The sequence below is a fragment of the Andrena cerasifolii genome, chromosome 13, assembly GCF_050908995.1.
Source record: "Andrena cerasifolii isolate SP2316 chromosome 13, iyAndCera1_principal, whole genome shotgun sequence".
Lineage (NCBI taxonomy): Eukaryota > Metazoa > Arthropoda > Insecta > Hymenoptera > Andrenidae > Andrena > Andrena cerasifolii.
This window is the reverse complement of record NC_135130.1, coordinates 8,881,405-8,904,113: the sequence shown is the minus strand read 5'-3', so window position 1 is coordinate 8,904,113 and position 22,709 is coordinate 8,881,405. Positions and strand designations below refer to the sequence as shown.

The 22,709-nt window shown below is 49.4% G+C and overlaps 1 protein-coding gene across 4 annotated transcripts in view; it reads left to right on the top strand.

Annotated features, from left to right (window-relative positions):
* The window catches only part of LOC143375649 (uncharacterized), a 74,524-nt gene that overhangs the window by 44,685 nt on the left and 7,130 nt on the right, over nt 1–22,709 (top strand). The window contains exons 2-4 of one of the 4 annotated variants that reach the window (XM_076824994.1): nt 1,720–1,869; nt 2,282–2,570; nt 19,876–20,025. In XM_076824994.1, coding sequence (XP_076681109.1) covers nt 2,376–2,570; nt 19,876–20,025 — 345 coding nt within the window. In that variant the 5' untranslated portion in view covers nt 1,720–1,869; nt 2,282–2,375. The remainder of the gene's footprint in view (nt 1–1,719; nt 1,870–2,281; nt 2,571–19,875; nt 20,026–22,709) is intronic. The other 3 variants (XM_076824995.1, XM_076824996.1, XM_076824997.1) reach the window with 3 other exon arrangements.

The window sequence follows — 22,709 nt, the reverse complement described above, 5'->3', positions numbered from 1 at the left end:
CGGCGGAGAACGACCTTTCGTCGCGTCATTCGCATTTTTTCCAAGGCAAATTCCGGCGGAAAGGAGAGGCGCAAGGGGCGGGCGGAGTTGGAATTAAGCGGATAATGAAAGGAGATCGGAATTGAGGGAGGAAAAGGCGGTAATAGGAAAATAGATGAAATAGTGAAGGAAAAAAATGAGGCGCCGGCGTCGGTGAAGAATTTGATAGAGAGGAGCAAGGTTGAAAAGGGTTCGAAGGGCATGGTGGGGTAAAATCGACCCAGAGGACGAAATTAGGAAGACGATGAAACAGGAGGGGGCCGTAATTTCGCGCGGATTCGCGCCTTGTCGATTTCCGCGTATTGTAGGTACCCTCAGAATTTTCCGATGCGCGGAATTTATCGATTCCCACGATCCAGCGACGAGAGCTCCAGGGAGGACCCCTCGCCTGGGGGGAATTTTAAAACCGCAGTCGAGCGTGCGGCCTAAACTCTGCCTCAGATATTGCTCCCCGTCCTCCGCTAAGAGATGTCGGTTAAGAAGCCGAAGCCGCGACTTGGCAATTCGGAGGATCAATTGTCACGCGTGCTGCCCCTCTTGTTCCGAAAATTCGCACGCGGTGTCAGCGGACGCGATTAAAAGTTAAACGGCCGATTTACGTGGCAAACGAGATTACAAATGCCGCGCGTCCGCCCTTCATTTGAAAATAACGACCCCGGTAACCGGACGTCACCGGTTTAGACAGGGATCCGGCAAATCAGCTTTCCGATTCGCCCTTAATGGAACTTCATCAGCGAGATCGGTGCCGGCCAATGAAAGTTGAATGCCGATATTTGACTTTCACGATTTTACCGAGCCACCGCCGATAATTATGCTGATAGATACAAGCGGCTCGCGTTAATCGTTTCCAGATAATGCAATGGGAACTTCTTCCCCCGCGAGTTTGCACGGAAGCTTTCTTCCCTCCCCCTGCCGGCAATCTCTGAAAAACTTCGGGTCCAGTATCGGACAAGTAGCCGCCGCCTTCTGCTCCCTGCTCGCAGAAGCGCGCCCCTTGAATGGACCTTGCTCATCTATCGTTCGTTTGTGAAATATTTAACTGTGCTAGTTAAAAGTTCTCGGTCCCCTTCCGCCGCGTTCCCTGAATGGCAAACAGCTGGGACGATCGATGGCCGGGGGGTTAGTCGATCTAATAGTACCTAATTACCAGGCTTTCGTCGTTGTTCCAAGGCAAACGATCGCTGACACGGTAGGAAACGATCGTTCGCTCGCGTTACAGACCCCCGCCGACGGAACTTCGTATTTCCTTGCCTCGACGTCTGTACTTAACCATCCAGCGAAGTCATAGGCGAGTAAGCATCGCGGCAAATTGCTCGACAAAACTAGCCGGCTTGTTCCGCGGACGGTGGCGACTTGTAAATGAAGAGCGCCTTTCCGCGTCTCCGTTCCAGCGATCGTTGGATCTTCTCGAGAACTGCTTGTTCACCGGCTCGAACCGAATCCAATCGAACTGGATGAAACTCAATCTAATCGAAGTTGCTAGAAATGGATAATCCTGACTGAAACTAACTTGAAGCTTCAACCTAATCTAAAAGCACCCACCTCTCGGTCGCCTCGGAGTTGATTTATATCGAATCGAGTGCCGTCGAGTAACAGTTGCATCAACTTCGGTCTCGCCTCTTCGGCAATTCTTTACCCGGGCGCACGTTTGCTGACGAACTCTTCTGTCGTATGTTTCAGAGGAAGCACCTGAGGCGCAGCGGACCCGAAATGCACCGCGCATAAATGCTCCGAGCCGTTCCTTAGAAGTATTCGTCCGATCGACAGAGGCTCGAGGCGGTTTGACTTGGAGAACGAGCCCGGCAATCAACTTCGCATCGAGCAACGCGCGTAAGGGGACTTTCTGTGCTTAATAAAAATCTCTCCGTTAAAAGCGTAGAACGCAGTCGTCGAAGCGTTCCGGAAACCGATGGGGCACAGGTAGCAGCTTAGCAGGAAACGTAAATTACCTGCCGCGGCTCGAACCGGTCGCGGTTTTCGAGCGTAATTTCCGCGCGAATAACGAGCGAGTCGAAAGATAATTGATTAGCCGGAGGTTCGAGTACCGTGAGAACCTGCTGGGTATCGGCATGTGAATGGAGTTGAAGTCGCTGGTCGGAAATCGTGTCTCCGGCAACGACGGACCCCGCCGCGTCGAGGGTCGCGTCGGGCAATTAAGATCGCCTCCTATCAAGACTCTTCCCCGATGCTCTCGCGCCTGCCGTGCTAACGACGTTCCCTTGATATGAACCGAATGTTGCAGAGTCGAAGGGGCAGGAAGGTGGTGGGACATCACGGTGAACCACAGCAACGTATCCAGGCGGTGAGAGGAGTCGGCGGCGGTGTCAGGATCGCGCATGCTTCAGCAACGAGGCGTTTCAGCAACGACACCACCCGCAACGTCATCGGCCAACATGTTCCCCCAACAGTATTGTCTACGATGGAAGTACCATCACAGCAACCTGCAGACCATGTTCTCACAGCTGCTCGAGCGGCAGGCGTACTGCGACGTCACCCTGGCCTGCGAGGGCAAGACTTTGAGAGCGCACAAGGTAAATAGATATCTCTAAGCAGCTGATGGAAATTATTATTTAGCATCGGATCGCCGCTGTACGTCTGTACCGAGGAAACCACTACCTAAGCGAGCCTGCTAATTTAATCGGCTGCTCTCGCGAAGAGACAGAGGGCTGCAAACATTTACACACGCGCTCCGTGTACCGGTGCTCGAGCAGTTAAACAAATAGCCCAGGCGCGGAGTAAAAAGCACAGGTGACCGTGTCCACGGTGTGGCGGTGGTCCGCATTGAAAACGCACCCTTTCAATTGTACGCGTCACTTTGGCTTGAATCTCCGTCGGTGTTAAGCCGAAAGAGTAATTGCAACGGCCGGCCGCTGACCCTTCAACAGCAGCGAGAGCGAGCGACTGCCCTTCGCCGGTCTCGGTAGTTTCCTATTCGCTTTAAAATCCCTTTCGCTCGCGCACATGCACGCGCGGTTTTTTTCCCAGCTGCGCCGCGCTTTGAAAAAATTTTGTTCAGAGGCGCTTAACGCGTTACAGGCGCCCGGTGTTCCGTTTTTATTTTTCCCTAGATTGGACACGCGTCTCGTCGTGTTGTTTTTCCATCAGAATCGCTGCGTACACTGCGCTTTAATTGTGCCGGTTTTATTGGCCCCGAGGGTGCTACAGCTTTTAGACCTTTGTTCGCTGGCAACACGTCACTTTTACCCCCTAACAATGCAGTCCTAATGGTCTCGGGAGTGGTGATCGCTGAAAGCCTGGCCGTTAGACAGCGCGAAGGTGCGCGGCCCGCCAGCAATTCCGCAAAGACTTGCCCGTTTCACGGAAGAATCGCGGCTCGATAAACGCGTCTCTCCGTAATTAAACTTCATCCCCCGTCAGAAAAAGAAGAAGAAGAAGAAGAAGCCAAGCGGGCAGGCGACAACAGACGGCAACAGACGACGAAGGCAATCTCGTCCAGCTTCCATTGACTTGTACGCTGCCCGGCTGGTCCGTCCCCCTCCTGCGCTCCGTTTTTTCTTCTACACGTGTCTCTCTATCGCTCCGCGCCCAGCCCTGCTTGCTCACCCCTACATTTCCCGCTGTACGTTTTTCTGCGTGCCGGGCGGAGAATTTCCTCGCTCCGTCTTATTGCGCCTCGCCGGGCAGAGGGACAGAGAGGAAAATGCAGACGGGTGGAGGGGGAACACCCTCGCCTGCCCCGGGGAACATAAAACTTAACAAACGATCAATTTTCTGTTCTTTGTTTCTTAGCAGGCTGGAACTACGGTATTTCGCCACTCTCGCCTCCTTACCCCCACCCACACCGCCGCGACGAGTCGACCCCTCTTTCATCCTTCGTTCGTTCCTTCCTTCCTTTCTTTCCTCCTCCATCCCTCCACTTCCACCCTCTCGCTGCGCCTCTTGCCCCCTTCACTTTCCCTGGCGCTCGCTATCTTCTTCTTTTCTTCCCTCCCACTCTGTCCGCGGGGCTGTTTCATCCCTCCGTCGGCGCGACCCTGCCCCGACGGCCACCCCCCCCCCCCAGCGGCCACCCTTCGTGTTTCCCTTTTTGTATCTCCGTCTCGGCCGTGCGTCGAAACGAGCCGCGCAGAGGAGAGGCACTCTATCAAAGTAGAGTACGTTTGGCTTGGTTTATTTTTTACTTTGGGAGGGGTCCAAATTGTAAAATCAATACTTCCTCCTAAATTTAGAATGCCGCCACCGACGCGCGCGCGGCCTTTTTCCACGCTCCTTTTCGGCCTTCGGCCGCTCGGAAGCGCGCGAGCGCGAGCGCTCGGGCTCGCGTCGCGACGCCGCGCGGTAAACTGAACGGGGGGTGAGGATCGCGTCATCGCACCGGAGAACAAAAGCCGAGTCGCGCGGCCACCGGCGGCCCACGACACCGACCAAACACCGGAAATGCGCGCCGCATCCTAAATGGACCACCCTCGACTGTCCGCCAGACTCGAGCTTCCGCAGCTAGTTCGATTGCGCTCAGAGATGGGCATAATCAATTACATTTGTAATTCATTACGCAATCAATTACTTTCATTGCAATTACAGAGTAATTCCTACTAAACAGTAATCGCAATTACGTGGAATCTTATTTATTTTGCAAACTGGTGTAATCGGCGGTCGGCTTTAGTTTTGGAGATATTTATAAACATATTTTGGTATTTATTCGGAATCAGGTACATCTGTGTTGATCGTTTCCGAGATATCGGTATAGGAGTGAGGTGAGATCGTAATCATGATTCATGGGCGTGCAAAAACTTAAAAGAGGTCTCTAGGTGTCCGCCACCGATTGCTTTGATTTTTGGACATGTTTTAGAGGACGAAATACTAACAAATGCGTGTTGTTTTTTTATTCTGGCCCGTTTGTATATTTGGGGGATAAACCACTCCTCCTAGTTCATAAGAAGAGGTACAAAAGTTCCTATTGTTAGTTTAAAGAATATTATAACCTTGTATTGAATAAAACTTGATATAAATTTAATTTGCGCTATAACTTGCTGCATGGACGTTTTTGTCGTCAGTTACATTTGCACCTTTTCTAATGAACTTTGAGGGGTGGTTTCACTCCCCAAATATACAGACGGACCAGAATAAAAAGCATACTTGTTATTTTTCAGTCCTCTGAAACATATCCAAGAACCAAAGTAATCGGAGGCGGACACCTAAAACCCTCTCCTTGTCGGTATCTTTCGCGTTCCACAGTATTGAACCCTCTTCATAAAAATTAATTAAGGTGAAGGTCTCGTCCTTCGACCATCCCTTTCGGTCTGTCTCGCGACAGCACTTTCAGAATACGAAGCTGGTTCGTATTTCGGAAGCAACTGTCGGATAGTAATATTACCATGTATCCACTCGAGAGCAACTCACAACGCGTCCGCTGTCTGAGAGTAAAGGCTCCCCCAAACCAACGCGAATATCCGCTCCGCGCCGCGGATCGGATAAAGCAGCAGTTTTTTATACAGTTGTCTGATCCGCGGTGGATCCGCTCCGCGCGGCGAAATTCGCGTTGGTCTGTGGGAACTTTTAAAGGCTCCCACAGACCAACGCGAACCGCGTCTGATCCGCTGCCGCCGCGAATATATTTTGCCGCGATGGATTCGCAGCACTTTACTAAACGTGGTGGCGTTTGATTTTTTTTTCACATTTCCTCGTTGATTTGGGTGTTGCTTTTAAAATTCATCCTCCGTCAGTCACTCTCGGACGTAGTGTCCACTTGTGAGAAATACTCTCAAGAACTGCTCGCGCGAGTTTTACTCTCAAGAGAACTACATAAAGGAAGCGTTACAATCTCCTCGACACAGCGAATAAAAGATATGTATTATGAAAGTAATGTCTTTTTAAGATTGTCGGATTGTTCAATTGTAACTACGATCAAATAGTTACAATTTAATAACTATGGAATTGTTTCGCGTAATTGCAATTGCAATGTCATTGCGCTGCAAAATTTCGATTACAATTGCAATGTAATTACTCTCCAATGTAGTTAACCTGCACAATTACAATGTAATTGTCCTGCACACTTACAATTACACTGTAATATTTACAGTTACAATGTAATTGTCCTACACATTTACCATTACAATTATAATTACAGTGTAATTGTCCTGCACTATTACAATTACAATTACAAAGTAATTGTTCCACACGATTACAATTACAAAGTAATTATTCCACACAATTACAATTACAAAGTAATTGTTCCGCACAATTACAATTACAAAGTAATTGTTCCGCACAATTACAATTACAAAGTAATTGTTCCGCACAATTACAAAGTAATTGTTCCGCACAATTACAATTACAAAGTAATTGTTCCGCACAATTACAATTACAAAGTAATTGTTCCGCACAATTACAATTACAAAGTAATTGTTCCGCACAATTACAATTACAAAGTAATTGTTCCGCACAATTACAATTACAAAGTAATTGTTCCGCACAATTACAATTACAAAGTAATTGTTCCGCACAATTACAATTACAAAGTAATTGTTCCGCACAATTACAATTACAAAGTAATTGTTCCGCACAATTACAATTACAAAGTAATTGTTCCGCACAATTACAATTACAAAGTAATTGTTCCGCACAATTACAATTACAAAGTAATTGTTCCGCACAATTACAATTACAAAGTAATTGTTCCGCACAATTACAATTACAAAGTAATTGTTCCGCACAATTACAATTACAAAGTAATTGTTCCGCACAATTACAATTACAATTACAAAGTAATTGTTCCGCACAATTACAATTACAATTACAAAGTAATTGTTCCGCACAATTACAATTACAATTACAAAGTAATTGTTCCGCACAATTACAATTACAATTACAAAGTAATTGTTCCGCACAATTACAATTACAATTACAAAGTAATTGTTCCGCACAATTACAATTACAAAGTAATTGTTCCGCACAATTACAATTACAAAGTAATTGTTCCGCACAATTACAATTACAAAGTAATTGTTCCGCACAATTACAATTACAAAGTAATTGTTCCGCACAATTACAATTACAAAGTAATTGTTCCGCACAATTACAATTACAAAGTAATTGTTCCGCACAATTACAATTACAATTACAAAGTAATTGTTCCGCACAATTACAATTACAATTACAAAGTAATTGTTCCGCACAATTACAATTACAATTACAAAGTAATTGTTCCGCACAATTACAATTACAAAGTAATTGTTCCGCACAATTACAATTACAAAGTAATTGTTCCGCACAATTACAATTACAAAGTAATTGTTCCGCACAATTACAATTACAAAGTAATTGTTCCGCACAATTACAATTACAATTACAAAGTAATTGTTGCGCACAATTACAATTACAATTACAATGTAATTGTAGTTGACAATATTAACGATTACAGATAGTAATCTGTAATTGAATTACACAATTACATTTCAATCGTAATCTGTAATTGAATTACACAATTACATTTCAATCGTAATCTGTAATTGAATCACACAATTACATTTCAATCGTAATTCGTACTTTGTAATTAGATTACATTTTGCGCAACTCTGATTGCGCTCCCATGGAAGTAGTAACACGAGCTCGATCATTCCCGGTGTCGTCGGAAATGATCGAGTCAACAGGTTCGCGCTACTAGTCTTTTTATTCGAAACTTGAAAATTCAAAGCGGTGGAATGGAAGTAGTATCTCTCGATCCCGCTGCTCGCTGGGCGAGGAATTGCAGACAGCTGCATCCACCGCCACCTGCATGGATACAGGTGTGCTCGACGATCGCATCTACGATCGTTCAACGAAAAGGGGAAAAACCGAAATGCTTTTTCGGCCTGCTGGATGGAAGTTGCCGGGCTGTCGAGTGGCTCGAATTAGGGTGCCACGGTGCCCCTGTTTGCCCAACAGCTGAGAAGCATTCTTTTCCCATCGTGATAAGCCAGCGTGACAGGGAGGCAACGGACTTTGTAAAAAAATACAACATGCTTAATACGGGAGGTAACGAACATCTGTACGAGGAAACTGCCCTCGCGAAAGACTCGTCACGATTTTCTCCGCGTTGGAGAGGCGTACGTACGCGAACGAGCACGTAGGTGGAAATACATATTCGTTCGGATTGAAATCTAAACGAGCGAGGCGTTGGCGCGATCAAAATGCAGCGTCAGTCTCCGCGCGCCACAATGTTGCGACTTGTTTTATGACGCTGTTGCGTTTCGCTTCTCGCTCGTCGTTTTCGCGATCGTCCCCGGCGAAAGGTTAAATATCGATTGCTGGTCGATGTAATGCTCGTGGGCTAGTTCCGCGGCAGTTTGCAGCGGTCTTTTCCGTCAAAATAAATCGAATGCCGCTGGAGAGCTCTAACTCGTTTACAGGGAACTCGATGTCGCAACGAAGCAAACACGTTAATCGCTCTACTGTTGCTCCCAAGTCTTCGGAAATATTGCACAGAGGAAGAAAGCCTCGGTAACAAGAAGACGCATTAGTCGACGTCGCGGTGCAGCGGGAAAATAGAAATACCCGTCTTGGCGGTGAATTTCTTGCCTTCTTTTCTTCGTGGCCGATGCCGAGCGCGCCCGGCCATCTGTCGCGGGTGCAAACAGTGCGATAAGAAGAGGAAATTTCTCCACGTCCGTGGAAATCCCCGGTAACCCTTGCGCGTCTATTCGGAGAGTGGGCAATGAACTGAAATTAAATTAAAATTTACGAATCGTTCAGCGATGAGAGCGAGGAAAATTCCCACCGTCCACTTTCCTGTCGATCGGCCAGAGCCTAGCGAGCTTTCGAATCTGGGACCGTCGGAGACGCCGCGAAACGAACTTGCTCTTAATCTCGCGTGCCACGGCGTAAACGCGATAAGGAGCCATTTCTCTTTCGCCACGCGTTTGAAAGACTCGAGCGGTCGGAGAGGCCAGATGGGCTGCGCAGAGAAAACTGCACAAGGCACAGGCGTGTCCCTGCAAAACGCGTGGCAAGTTCGGCTCGCGTTTCTTCTTCTCGTGAAACTTTCATGCTGAAATCGAGCAGCCGAACGACGCACGCTCAAGGGCGGCTGTGCCGACTAACCGCGCGGCGACCTATTTTTTCAAAAGCACTTTTCAACTATGGATCGGATTCTATGTACATTCCGCGCTAGATAGCGGCTAGTTTCTAGGCCGAATTCATTTTTCATTTACATGCGAGCGTTCCTCCGTTCGATGAATTTCACCCGCGACCCTTTCGACCGGAGTTCTGGGATCCAGGGGCTGGATCGAACGCAGCTTGCTCGTCGGGATGGATTTGGGTTGGTCCGGAGACGTAGTTCGCGGGTCCTCCCTGTCAGGGATCGGGGAAAGGTTAACAACCGAGCATTATTAATCGCTCTATCTGGGAATCGAGGCGGCCGGGGTCCGGCAGACGGCTGCCCCCTCTGTGTTACGCTATTTTTCGATCCGTGGTCACTATGTAAACCGACAATCGGGGTCACTCTATCGATCAATGCGCGCGTGGAAAAGGCGAAGAAAACGACAGTGGGATTCCTCGCGTTCTGCGACCGTGACGATGATATCCAGCCGCGTTCTCAGGTTCCCTGCCGCCGCGGCTGGGCGCCGCGCCGCGCCACCACGCCGGTAGGAGATGCGCGTTAGAACACCGTGTGTGTGCCTCGCGGGTAATTATATGCCGCGGCAGAAGGGTTGCCAGGTGCCCAGGGTCGTTAAACCCGGACATCCTGCGTTCTAAAAAACACGACGCGCCGTTCCCTAACTGTATAAATAATAGCACGCGTTTTATTCAGCGAGAGGCTGCAGCTCGGCGATATCCAGGCGCCCGTTCGATCCTACCTGCCTGTGTCTCCCGACTTTCACCCCCTCGTCGGAGCCTTCGTTGATCCTCCCGAAGGGGATTCGACGTTCCGGGAGAACGGCGACTTGGGCTCGATTAACGACAGCGGCGCGCGAATAAACACAGCGGGGGAGAAAGAACGGTTGCCCGTTTAAAAATCCGGTGACAATGCGTGAAAAAAAAAAAAAAGAAGAGTGAAACCGCAGGCACAGGACGCGACACCCGGGGAAAATCGACGCGCGTCGGTGATTCTTCAAAAGCCGGGGTGGAAAATGCGCGCTCGAAATTTCCCCCGACGCGGCGCGGACGACCGAGAGGGACGGAGTGGGTGTAGCAAGGGTTGGGGGTGCTACGGAGGGAGGGAGAGCGGCTGAGAGAGAGAGAGGACGAGTGCTCTCGCACGTGTTAATGGGATTTTACGAGCAACGCGTGGCGAAGGAAAAGCCGTTTCGCGAAATTAACACCCGCCGAAGCGAGTGAACTCGTAAAAAAGTATAATCGATATTTTCGTACGGGCGTAAGTACTTTTTTCCCCTCTCTCCCTCCACCCTCGCCCACCCCCTTTTCCCGTCGCCTGCGTTCACACTGAGTCACGCTTCTCTTCCCTCGAAGCCCACGCGTGCACCCGCACACGCGCGCGAGTGATTCTCCCGCGACACCGACACAGTGGCGTAGAAGATTAATTTGTTTTACTCGTATCTCGGGGCTTAATATTTTTCATTAGGCAGCGTCTCGCTCCCGCCCACCCCTCCCTCCCTCTCCGGCCCCTGCCGGGCTGTATTTACGTTCTCCCAGACGTGTCGGAGCAGCGAGTGTCTCGCGACGCGTCCGCTGGGCAAAGATTCTAAGCCGCGAGGCAAGCTCGCGAGCCTCCGATGGAACGTCGCTAGGAGTTCGGGCGAAAGAAAGCGCCGAGTCGCGTCAGCGTGGAAGTCGCGACTCACCTCCGCAGTGGTCGACAGTACGGTAATCGAAGAGAGGGATGACGCGGCCCTGCGCGGCCCAGACGCTCCTCCACAGTGGTTTCCTTGGGAAGCTTGCGATCTCGCCACCAAGGTCGCCTCATCGTCGAATGTCGCGTTTAATTGAATCCCAGTGGCTACTCTTACATTATTCACGCTTTCCCTCCGAGCCCGAAATATATTTCAGGCCATCGGATTTCTCCCTTTCCACCAGCTGCGCTCATATTTAAAGTACAGCGGAATATTTATACTCGGCAGCGCGACTCCGCGCAGACGCTTGCGTAATTAGCGAGATAAGACGAGGAACTAGGAACGGGGACAGGATAACATCGTACTAATTAATTGCGGGAATTGGCGAGGAAGAAAAAGTGGGAGAATTCCTGGCGAATCCAACGTCCGAGCGGCCGGGGCTGGGTAGCGTGCTCGTTCGTTGCAACGCGTTAGCGGCGAGTTACGTGTAACTCGATTTACAAAAGGAGCGCGACAAAGCGACGCGCTGGCCGCGTCCAAGATTAATCTCTCGCAGATGCAGCGTGCACCGATAGCGAGCGATTATCGAAGAACGTGCCACGCGCGCCGCTCTGTGCCCGACGGTGGTCGTTAAAGCCAATAATTTCCGAGTTCAAGAAGTCAGTGACGCGACGCATTAATCGTCGAAACGCAGGATTCTTCGCGGATCGACGTTAATTCGCCGCAAAGGCGTGGCCACCGTTGTCTGCGGAAGGAGCGAGCCCGAGCGCGAGCGGGCAACGCCACGTGAACTCTATCTATAGGCCCCGTGTGTGTCGAAAGCCGTCGTTTTTCCTCGAATCCAGGAGAGTGGCAGTCGTCGTCCTTCGTGTCGCCCAGATTTTCGAAATCGGCCCGCTGGGTCGCCTCGTGGCCGCGCACACGTGTCGCGCGGCTCTACGGCACGAGGCGCACTCCCGTTTCCACGCTTGTTCACCGGACGGTGACGATTACAAATCAATGAAATCTCCGCGAGTTATTAGAAAATCACCGCGTGACCGCGCTCTAATTTGCCCGCCGGGCAGTTCCTTACGCCACTGCGATCGCGGGGACACGCGAGCCCCAGGAGTCGCTTAGACTCGCGTCTCGCACACAGAATTCGGACACTTTGTGGAGTAACATTTCGGATGTGGCTGAAATTTGAATATGTCGTAGTCTTTAGGGATATATAAACTCATCTCGAAGGATTTTTGACAATTTTGAGAAATGGCGATTTTACAGCTGTTCGAAGGTAAGTGGTAATTTTTTTTCAATAAATTATTACTATGGAAGTAGTAAACGGATGGAGATGAGGTTTGCGGCGATTTGTAGAAAAGACATTGAAGGTTTATGAAAAAATTATTTCGGTTTTGGAAACAAATTTTTTTTAACCAAAAAAAATCGGGCGCGATTTTAAAAAGCTGAAAAGGGAGGATGTAGTTGTATCCCTCCACTTCATGGACAAATTTTCAGAAATATGGACATTTTAAAATTGGCGAAAGTTGACGCTGCGTCGCCCAGCGGCTATACCTGATATTCTTATACAGGATTCTCGAAAATGGTAAGTATTTGAAAAAAAACTAAAGGAGGACAACTTTTACTGTTTTTCATATCCAACATAATACGGTATCGCAATTTTTTTTGGTGTTCGCAATATTTTCCTTGAAACGAGGGTGATTTAGTTTTTTAAATGGAATGCTATATATTTGATTACCCAATATGAAAGCGAAATATATTGAACTATCTATGTAGTAGATAGGGTTTCTTTCTTTCATTCCTAAGCTTGTGTGGCCTTGAATGTCATAGTGTACCATATGGTTGAATTTGTCTTAATGGTTAATCAAATATATAGCATTGCATTTAAAAAACTGAAAGCCACCCTCGTTTCAAGGAAAATATTGCGAACACCAAAAATTCAGATACCGTATTATGTTGGATATAAAAAAACAGTAAGAGTTTTCCTCCTTCAGTTTTTTTCAAGTACTTACCATTTTCGAGAATCCTGTAAAAGAATATCAGGTATAGTCGCTTGGCCGCTGCGAGTACCGCGGTGCTGGGCGACGCAGCGTCAACTTTCGACAATTTTTACAGGGCCAATTTTAAAATTACCATATTAAAATCGCGCCCGATATTAAAAACCTGCATTTGTTTAAAATAATTGCACAAAAATGGTTCAAATTTTTTCTTAAAACTTCAATGTCTTCTCTATAAGCACCGTAAAGCTCATCTCCATCCGTTTACTACTTCCATAGTTATAATTTATTGAAAAAAAGTTAGCATTTACCTTTAAACAGCTGTAAAATCGACAATTCTCAAAATTGTCAAAAATCCTTCGAGATGTGTTTATACATCCCTAAAGACTACGCCATACTCAAATTTCAGTCACATCTGAAATGTTACTCCAAAAATTGTCCGCTTTCGCGTGGAATGTCCCAAATTGGGTTCGTCTTCTCTCCTTTTCGATACCGGTTCCCTTTTCGTTTTTCCATTTTTCTTTTTCCGTCCTTTTTTCTGTATGCCCTGCCGACTCCTTTCCCACTTTTTCCTCCCCTCCAACCTTCCTTCGCAATCTCCTCACTGGCGCTGCTTTTTTCCTATCATTTCCCCTCTATTTTCCTCTTTGACTTGGACTTTTCTTTTGTTCTAGCTCTATTCCCGCCCGTGCTCCATCTCGCAATCTTTTCCTCCGTCCTCTGTTCCCTTCGCCTCCGCGTTTACAATTTTACATTTCTGCTCCATCCTTTTCGCCAGGCTATTTCCTTCCTTCTTTGACTAGAGTAGACCAGAATAGATCCCGGTGCTCCTCCGATTCCTCGATTCTGCCCCTATTTTCCTCGTCGTCTGCCGCCTCTCTCCCTCGCGGCCCGTTCCCAGTCGCGTTACATTATTCAGCGGCGCGGCGCGACAAAGCGGGGTCGGGGGCGAAAATTCGGAAATTTCGCCGCTCGTTTTATCACGGCCCTGGCCTTGACGCTCGGCTGGTTTCCCAGAATTTTTTCGCTCGCGCCAATTACACACCCTTCCTCCGTAGCTAGGTGTAACGCGTTGTGCCACCAGTTGGCCCCCCCGTGCTCCACCTGGTTGCAGCTGGTACCGGGCGAACTTGTAACTTGTAACGGCCGCGCGCTGACACTGTAACAGCGCAGCTCGGAGAGCGGGCTCCGGCTCTCTCTGCATTCTGCTGTCGAACATTGAAATTGCTAATGCGCTCGAGGAGCGACCAGTTGAACGCTTTGCAGGCTCGCTTCGACTTTGTTGCCCAACCGTTGCGTAATCTAATGCAGCGCGGAAGTTTGCAACTATCAAACCCGAAGACAACTTCCCTGCGCAAGCAAAAACTTGGGTAACGACCGCCGCGCGGGTAGCCGCGGGACGCGTGGATCCTTCGCGACTCTCTCGCGCTGATAGTTCTGCCTGGGCGAGGATTCCCTAGTCGCGCGTCGTAGTCGTGTTTTCATTAATTTCGGTGCTCCATTCATGCCCGCGGTGCGATGAACTCGCCGGGGCGACACAGCCAGCCTCTGAAATGCAAATCGTGCACACCTATGCATTATTTATGGGAATTACGTAAGACGAATTTTTCCGGGGCAAGAATTTCTTCCACTCCAGACAGCTTTTTCGCAAATGTAAACGCCACTCCGCGCCGCCCCGGGAAGTGTCGTCGACCTTTCCCAGCGATCACACGCAACGTCTGGCGAGCCTTCACCTGCCCGGAGCCTAGATCTCCTCCGTCACTTCGCCGGACCAGTTCCGCTTCTTCTCGCGGAAAGCCTGGCGAATCTCGAGGCGCTGCGAGCTCGTTAGCTTCTGGTTTCTGCCGCGACTGTTTTAATTTAGAAACGAAGGCGAAATCGAACTTAATATCACCGGCTGGTCCCTGCCAGCAGTGTGTAATTTTCGTTTCTCTTGCTCCGCTGGATTCCGCTGTTTGGTATTGCGAAACGCGGCGTCGCACGCGCTCCTGGGGCCCTCGGTAACGAAATAATCCAGCGTCGATTGAATTTTTCGCCGCTGGTCCCTTTTCAAGGCCGCTCCCTTCGCGTCGCCCCCGCGTCAAGAATTTCTTCCGCCCTTCCTTCCTCCTTCGCTCTGCTTCTCCTCGTCTGGTCGCCAGAAACGGGAAACGCCTGAACTATCGATCGAATTACGTAACTGCTGGCGGAGAGGCCGGTAATCTGGTTTTTCTAACGAACCTCGTTGCGAGCGAATGTCCCTTACGTCGAGCGAGTGTCTATAAGCTTGGACGGCGGATGAAAAATGCGCTCTCCGAGGGAGCAGCGGACCTTATCTTGGCCAGTGGGTCGCTTTATCGCGAGTACTGCCGGTCCTCTGACCGTCGTTCGGTACTTTGCCAAAATCTGAACTTGACTTTCGAGATTGCCTTCGCCCCGAGTGGCGTTGACCTTTTGGCATGGTAACTTTGGCCAGGGAATCTTCACGGCTATCCGTCGCACTCGAAGGGAACCTCGTGGTAGGCTACGTAGATCGGCTTTTACGCGATCCTCGCGAGGGACTCGTTCAAGAGTCGTCGGCCACAGTTTCCCACGTGCTTTCAGCCGTACGCGAAATTGTAGAAAACCCGGCTGGCTACGCTTTCTCAGGCGTTAAACTGGAATGATATGGATTACACGGCGAAGCGGCGCTCGCCTCCTGTTTAGTAATCTCGTTGCATCGGTAATGACAATGAACAGGGAGTCGCTGAGGCGAGCCCTCGCTTTCTCGACGCCTACCCGAAACGACGCCGACTGCAACCTCGCGCGTTGTCTAAAACGGTTGGCCAATTTCCGCTGGAAAGCCGCGGAGAGATGCGGCCGAAGGCGTGTCTTCCGGCGGAAGCTTGGAAAAATGAAAATTAAAAGTCAAGGGAGGGCGAGAAGCGGGGAGGAGCATCGTGTCCGAGGGCCGAGTGGAGGTGACGCGTTATTAGCGAGACATTCCACGCGAACTCGGACAGATGTCGGAGTAAGTTTTCGTGGATTGCTGAAATTTCAATATGCTGTAGTCTATAGTGATATTTAAACGTAGCTCAAAGGATTTTTCGAAATTTTCAAAAATGTCGATTTCACAGCTGTTTGAAGTTAAGCGCTAACTTTTTTTTCAATAAATTATAACTATGGAAGTAGCAAACGGATCGAGATGAGGTTTACGGCGATTTGTAGAAAAGACATTGAAGTTTTATGAAAAAATTATTTCAGTTTCGGAAACAAATTTTTTTTAACCAAAAAAAATCGAGCGCGATTTTAAAAATCTGAAAAAGGAGAATATAGTTCTATCTTTTCCCTTGATGGAGAAATTTAAAAAATATGGAGATTTTAAAATTGGCCCTGTAAAAATTGCCTCGAATTGGCTCGACTGGTCGAAATTTCAGCAATCTACGAAAACTTACTCCGAAATCTGTCCGAGCTCGCATGGAGCGTCCCTAGTAGCAGGGCGCGCGAGCTGGGCCGGCCGGGCGGCCGGCCGCGTATCAATAAATAACCGTAAGGCAGCGTTAACAACAACAACGATACGTCGCCTATCATTCCGTGCTTCTTTACCACCCGCCCCTCGGCCGCGCCACCGCCTACCCCTTTCCCTGCACCCCTCGGTCGACGGAGGAGGGGGGTGGTGCACACGTAGGTACAATCGATTGCGTCTGCCAAGCTTTTACGCCGGGGAGAGAAAACCGGCGAATCGACAAATTCGACGCGGCGCACCCCCGTCTCCGAGGAGGGGTCGCTCACCACCGGCCCCGTCCATTTATATCTTCCTTCGCCCCCTTCTTCTCCTACGCCTCCGAGTTGCCCTCTTCTTTTTCTCTCCCTCCATCCCTCCCTCCTCCTCCCGCTACTCCTCCTCCCTGCCGATCCTCCACCTTCGGTTTTTTTTTATTACTATTTTTTTTTTTATTCCAAGCGAAAGACGAAGCACCCCGTTATGCACGATAAAAAGTTTAATGTCAGAGAAGACGTCGCGGGCGAGGGGCGACGTCGGTGGCCGTGGGCGGAGGTGGGCGCGCGAGGGGTGGATAGGCGCGGGTTCGATGGGGCTGCGGAGAAGGAGGAGGCGAAGGAGGTGGAGGAAGAGGAAGCAGGGTGAGAGGAGGGTCGGGAGCGAGAGAGAGAGAGAGAGAGGGAGAGAGGAGGGTTGGGGGCGAAAGTGCCCGGGGATCGTAATGACTCGATATGAAACCCGGGCAGTGCAATTTCTTTCTTCTTCTGCCCTTTCCTTCCTCCCTCCGCGCGTCTCCGGCCGTCTTCCTCTTTTTTCATCGCAGTATTTCCCCATAAAAGCGGCCCGGCATAATAAAAAGCGTTATATAGCTGGCACTGAAAAGTAACGCGCGTCGCTCCGTCTCTCTTCCACCCGTTTGTGTGTTGCGCGGGCGAGCGGCCGCCGCGTACACACGCGTACACCGGAGGAGAGAGAGAGAGGGACGCGACGGCGTGTAAGGTCTTTTTACGGCCTTATTTGCGGAGACGTAAAAATCGCGAAAATCAATACGGAACTTCTAACATTAAATATTCAGGCTATTGACTGGGCGGGGCCGAGAGCCAGACACTCTTTCGTACCTGAGAGTCGCCCCGCTCCCTCGCTGGGAAACCGTCCTCCGCGATCACGATCGCGATACTCATTTCTCCTCCAAGCATCCCGTTGGAAAAGTCGCGGGTGTCGTCGATCCCGTCGTCAGAACGTCGACTCTCATCGTCGTCAGCGACGAGCATGGAGTAAGATTGAATTTCGACGCTCGGACTAATTAATCAACGATTTCCACGCATACCTACAGCGAGACGAACCTCGCAGCGAAAACCTCGGCGCAGCCGAGCCGTGATGCTGGCCGCTCCTTTTCACGGCGAACTGTTTGATACGTGAAACGATTAACGCTTTAACCGAGCAATTATTTCCAGGGAAAAGCGCAATGTCCAGCGTTCTTTCTGTGTAACCGGCAATCAAATTCGACGCTGGCCAGTCGGTTGAATTGTTTCCGGGGCACGTTCGCGAGAAATCGAACAGTTCCGATGGGCCGGCCTCTTCAACAACGCTCCACGCGATACGCACATATCGTTCTAACGAGAAACCGCGTGGCCGAAAGTCTCGGACACTCCGGGGGGAAGTAACTGTTGCGCTGCTTTGACCGAAGGGTTAAGGAATAAACGACTCTCGGTGGAAACGAAACGGGCATTTTGCGACCTAGCACAATGCCGGCGTTTCGAATTAATGTGCATTCAGTTGCTTCATTTTACTTGCATGCAAAATTCCATTGTTGTTCCGCGGAATAATTTTCAAGGAATTACGCGAACGCTGCGGCTGCGGCGCCTGGGGTGGCGGTGTGCGAGTCGCGATAGAACCCTGGGACGAAAAAAAAAAGAGAGGGTGGGAAGGTGGCGGGGGACAGAGAAAGAATCGTAAAGAAAAAAAAGCTAGCACGGAGTAGAAAAAGGCTTGATTTATATTTCGCGAAATAAAATGCAAATTTGAAGGGAGAGGTCGCGCGGACCTGTCCCCCGACCCTCCTCACTTCGGATTACAATTAGAGCTCGCGCGACGCGAAAGGGAACAGCTTTGTTCGTTGTCGGTTCGAGGTAATTCCTTCCCCCGCGCGTTTTATCGCGCACCTAACCCGAATTCTATAAAAGTGACTCCTCGGTGATTGATTTCGTTTTGAACGGAACGTTGGGGGTAAAAGTGGGACTGGAACGAGGAGGGACAAGAGCGTCTTGCGTCGTCTTTGGATAATTTCGTTCGTACCGTAAACTTTTATTGGCCGTGAGTCCGAGTTAAATCTCGAATGAAGTAGAGTGGCGCGGTTTTACGACGTTTTCTAACGTAGTTTCTCCAATGGCCAGCATCGGCGAGCCTCGAAATTCCACGGCACCGCGGCGGCAAATATTACCTCGCCGTGTTTCGTTGCTTCTGTCGGCGAGAAAAGCCGAGAGAGATCCCGGCAAAATCGAGTCTAGTCGATGACCGAGGGAAATTACAAGGGTAATCGAAGGAAAGGTATTCCCTTGACGCGTGACTCGCTCCTCCGCGGACGGCCCCGAAGAATGGCGCTGCTCCTTGGCGAGGAGGAAAGTCATTTTCGCGCCTGCGGGCGTTGTCCGTGCGCGCTAAGCCCGCCGAATCTGTCGATAATCGCTGACAAATCTGGACTGAGCTGCGCTGATTTACGACGCACCGAGCCGGGAACGGCTGTGCTCGAAACAAACAAGCTAATAAACGAACGAAGCGCAATAAATCTGATGGAGATTCCGGCCAATTTATATACTATGTAATCGCGATATCAGTATTTTTCCAGCTAATCACCTCGCAGCGCCGAACGTATTTCACCCGCGTCGCTCGCGCTCTGCCGATTCGTGCGCCGAGCTCCTCGGAGGATCCGTTGACATTTGCTCGTTTGTATAGGCACGGAGTGACGCGCCAAACGAATTTAAAAAAAAGAAGAGAGAAAGAGAGATTTACAATTTAGACGACGTCCCGCCGTTCTCCGTTTCACGGTAACCAGATTAGCGGACAAATAATGGGACCTCTCTGTGCCCGTTCAAGCGTAATCGCGGCGAATGAAGTTGGACGCGCTCTATCGCGGGGCGCTTCCCTCTTAGAATTACAGATCTATTTCTCTCGATACGAGTGGATAGTCGACGGCGCCAAGTCGCGACAAGTGTGTAACTGGGTTTAGTCGCGGTGGAAAAAAAAAAATCGAAACGGTCCGGGAACGAGAGAGTAGCCCGCTCGTCGAGTGCTTCATTGACTTTCATGACAGATTTGCACGTGGTAGCTGGCTGGGGCGTCGAGGCGGAAATACATATTTTATCGGCGCCATTCGGGAGCGTCGTTTAAGAATTCGATCCTCCTCGCGATTCAACCATCCGCTTTGACAGTGACTGACAGCGCGCGTCCCGCCAGTCCGCGTTGCATTCTAATTTCGGGGATAATTAATTAACGATCGCGTGCCCGTTTTCGGAACCACTGAGAGGAGCGCCTGTGCGCCTTGACCCTCGAATATTTTTCAAGGTAAACCATGCTCCTCCGCGGTTAATCGATCTCCTCGCCCCTCCCCACAGTCTGATGGTTCGTTTATAAGCTTGGAAATTTCTGTTTGCCTTCGCAGGTGGTCCTGTCAGCGTGCAGCACGTACTTCGACACGATCCTGTCCCAATACGAGGAGAAGGATCCCATCGTCATAATGCGTGACGTGAAGTTCTCAGACATCAAAGTCCTGGTGGAGTTTATGTACAAGGGAGAGATCAACATCGATCACGTGAGTGCTTTAGAACGTCCCGTTTAAAGGAATTCCCTGGCCGGACGGCGGGAGGTCGAACGTCTGCCCGGGAAATTTCAATGAGCCGGCGATAATCCGTCGCGTTTCATTTCCATCGAAGAGCGCGTTTCCCGCCGGTCTCTCCGCTGGAATTACTTTCGACACGGGCCTTGCCGCGCAAAGCAAGCTCGACGCGGTCTGAGGAGCGCTGTTCCCCCGGTCTTCTCGAGTGGCGAAATTAAAACTGATTAAAGAAATAAAGTCCGCGCGGGGTACGTGCCTCTCCTCCAGCCGCTTTTCAGGCTCGATAGGCGAGCGACTTATTTACATCGCGGGCATTACGAGGGGCACTCGTGCCCCGTCGACGGGAGGGAAAAGTGTCGCGGGGAGGAGGGACGCGCGGCCTGGCCTCAATTTATTAATAATTGAAGACTCGCGCTGTTTCGAGTAGTCCCCATTAAATCCCCTGGCGAAAATCGTCGCGAAGATGCAATTTCTTTTGCGCCACGACCAGGCCAATCGGCTCTCTCTTCCTGCTCCGTTGCCGAGGTGGAGCGAGATTCCGCGCTTTGTCGGAGACGATCGCGCGGAAAATCGAGTCGACGGCTGATTTGCTAGTTAGCGATTGACGCAAAGCGGGGCAAGTCCGTTGTTTGAAGTCTATTGCGCGATAAGCAGAGACGAGGGAGCTTTCCTGCTATTACGTGTCTGCGGATTCTCTGTTCCTTCTGTCTCTGGCTCGATCCAGAGGCACACAGCTTCGTCGCGAGTCCCGCGATCCGGCCTCGGGTCAGTCAAGGAGCATTCGACTCGTACAGGTGCGCAAGTAGCTCCGGCCAGCACCGGCGGGGGCAAAGAAACGCAGCAGCTGGAGGAGCGTAATGGCCTGCATCGCTCATTCTTGCGCCGCGGAAAAGGAAAAGATAAATTGCGCTCGGCCAATGAGCGCCGGTTAATTAACTAATAACGATCCCGCACAATCGATACTACTCGCTCCTGGCCGGAGAAAAACGGTGCTGGTAACGCGGGGAAAAACCAGCCGCGTACGCCGAGGAACGGGTGTTTCGCCCTGGAGAATTTCATTGCAGGATCCTGGTGCACTTCTCATGCAGAGATATGTACGCCCAACATATTCATCGCGGCATGCTAGTTTCTATTTGTACCCCCCGGCAGCCCCCTTTGTCCTCTGCGAGCGAATAGGCCATGAAGTAAACCTACTTCGCTACGTCAGCTATCCACCGTGACGCGAAAAAATGCGCGCACACCCGAGATCCATCTCCTCGAAGCATTCCGCGGCGTTGGCGCGCGCTCGGCGCTCGCCTGCATCACCCTTGTAACGTTAGGAATCGAATTCAGGCTGCGGAGAGGACCGCGCAGAGGAGCGCGGCTCCTCGTTCTTCCGGATTTCTACTTGTGATCAGGCGGCCAGGTTCGCGAGCTTTCTCCGGCCACGTTTTGCCCGCGAAAAATCCGCGACAACGCGCTGCGCTCCCCGTCGCAGTTATTCCGGCGTTCGCGACGAGCGAGAAGGATCTGTTAGAAAAAGGGGCGGCTGTGCCTCTGGAAACCCACCGTGCGAGGTATTGCTTGAAATTTTGGAAGTGGGTTTTTTTTTTTTGACGAAAATGATGACTTGAAAATATTTTTTTACCAAGTACTGGGAAGTAGAGGTGATATTGGAAAAGGTTAATAGAACCTCTCTGAAAACGTAATCCAAGCCTCGTAACTCTGGACGTTGTAATTTCTGTCGCCTGAGGGATGTTTTGTATTGTACTTTTGTACGGCGATTAGGTATTTGGTTCAAGGATCTGTCGGACGTAGGGTAAATCAACCAATGAATGACCGGATTGTTGAATCTATGCAGCTTTGAGATTAATACTTGAATATATTTATGTATAACAACAAAGCAACTGTTGAAATTGCATTTAAATTTATTTTTCTTGAAATTTTTATTAAATAATTACTTATTCTTATCGTAATTTAAAAAAAAAGAATTATAAAAGGCAAAACGTGTAGAAGCCCAGTAAATGACCGCATAACTAAAATATAGGATGTTAAAAGTGCAACTGCACTTCATTTATAAACATATAATAATGTTTAAATTTATAATTCACATTTCTTTGCCTAATGGTCATTCACTGGTCAATTACTGGTTGGTTTACCCTACAATATTAGTGAAAAGTATATGAAATTTTAAATCCTTGAATATCTACGTCTTACGCATAGTAAATCTGGATGTAAGGAATTCGAACGACAGCTGGAGTCTTATTTTCGCTCCTAGAAAGGTATTTTTCACTTTGCAAATGCTTTTCCAAGCATTATTTGCTAAACTTTTGGCAGTGAAAGTGCCCTGAATTCACAATTTTCTCAAGTTACAATTTATTTCTTTAAAACAGTGCAGTGAAAACATTTGAAACTCGGCAGATATTTTCATCTATCCATATACTACATGTGCAAAAAAATTGAAAACATTGGTACCATTTCTTCAACAAATTTTCAGCTGTTTTATCTGCCAAGATCGTCTCTGTCCATAAGAGTACGTGTAAAATCAGTGCGAATTAAAATCGTTGTAACTCAGCAACCGTTTTATGAATTCGTTTAAAATTTTCGGAGCACATCAAGAAGACTAAAAAGAACAATCTCACAAATTTTTATCAACTTGGTACCAGTTTGAAGCTAGGTCC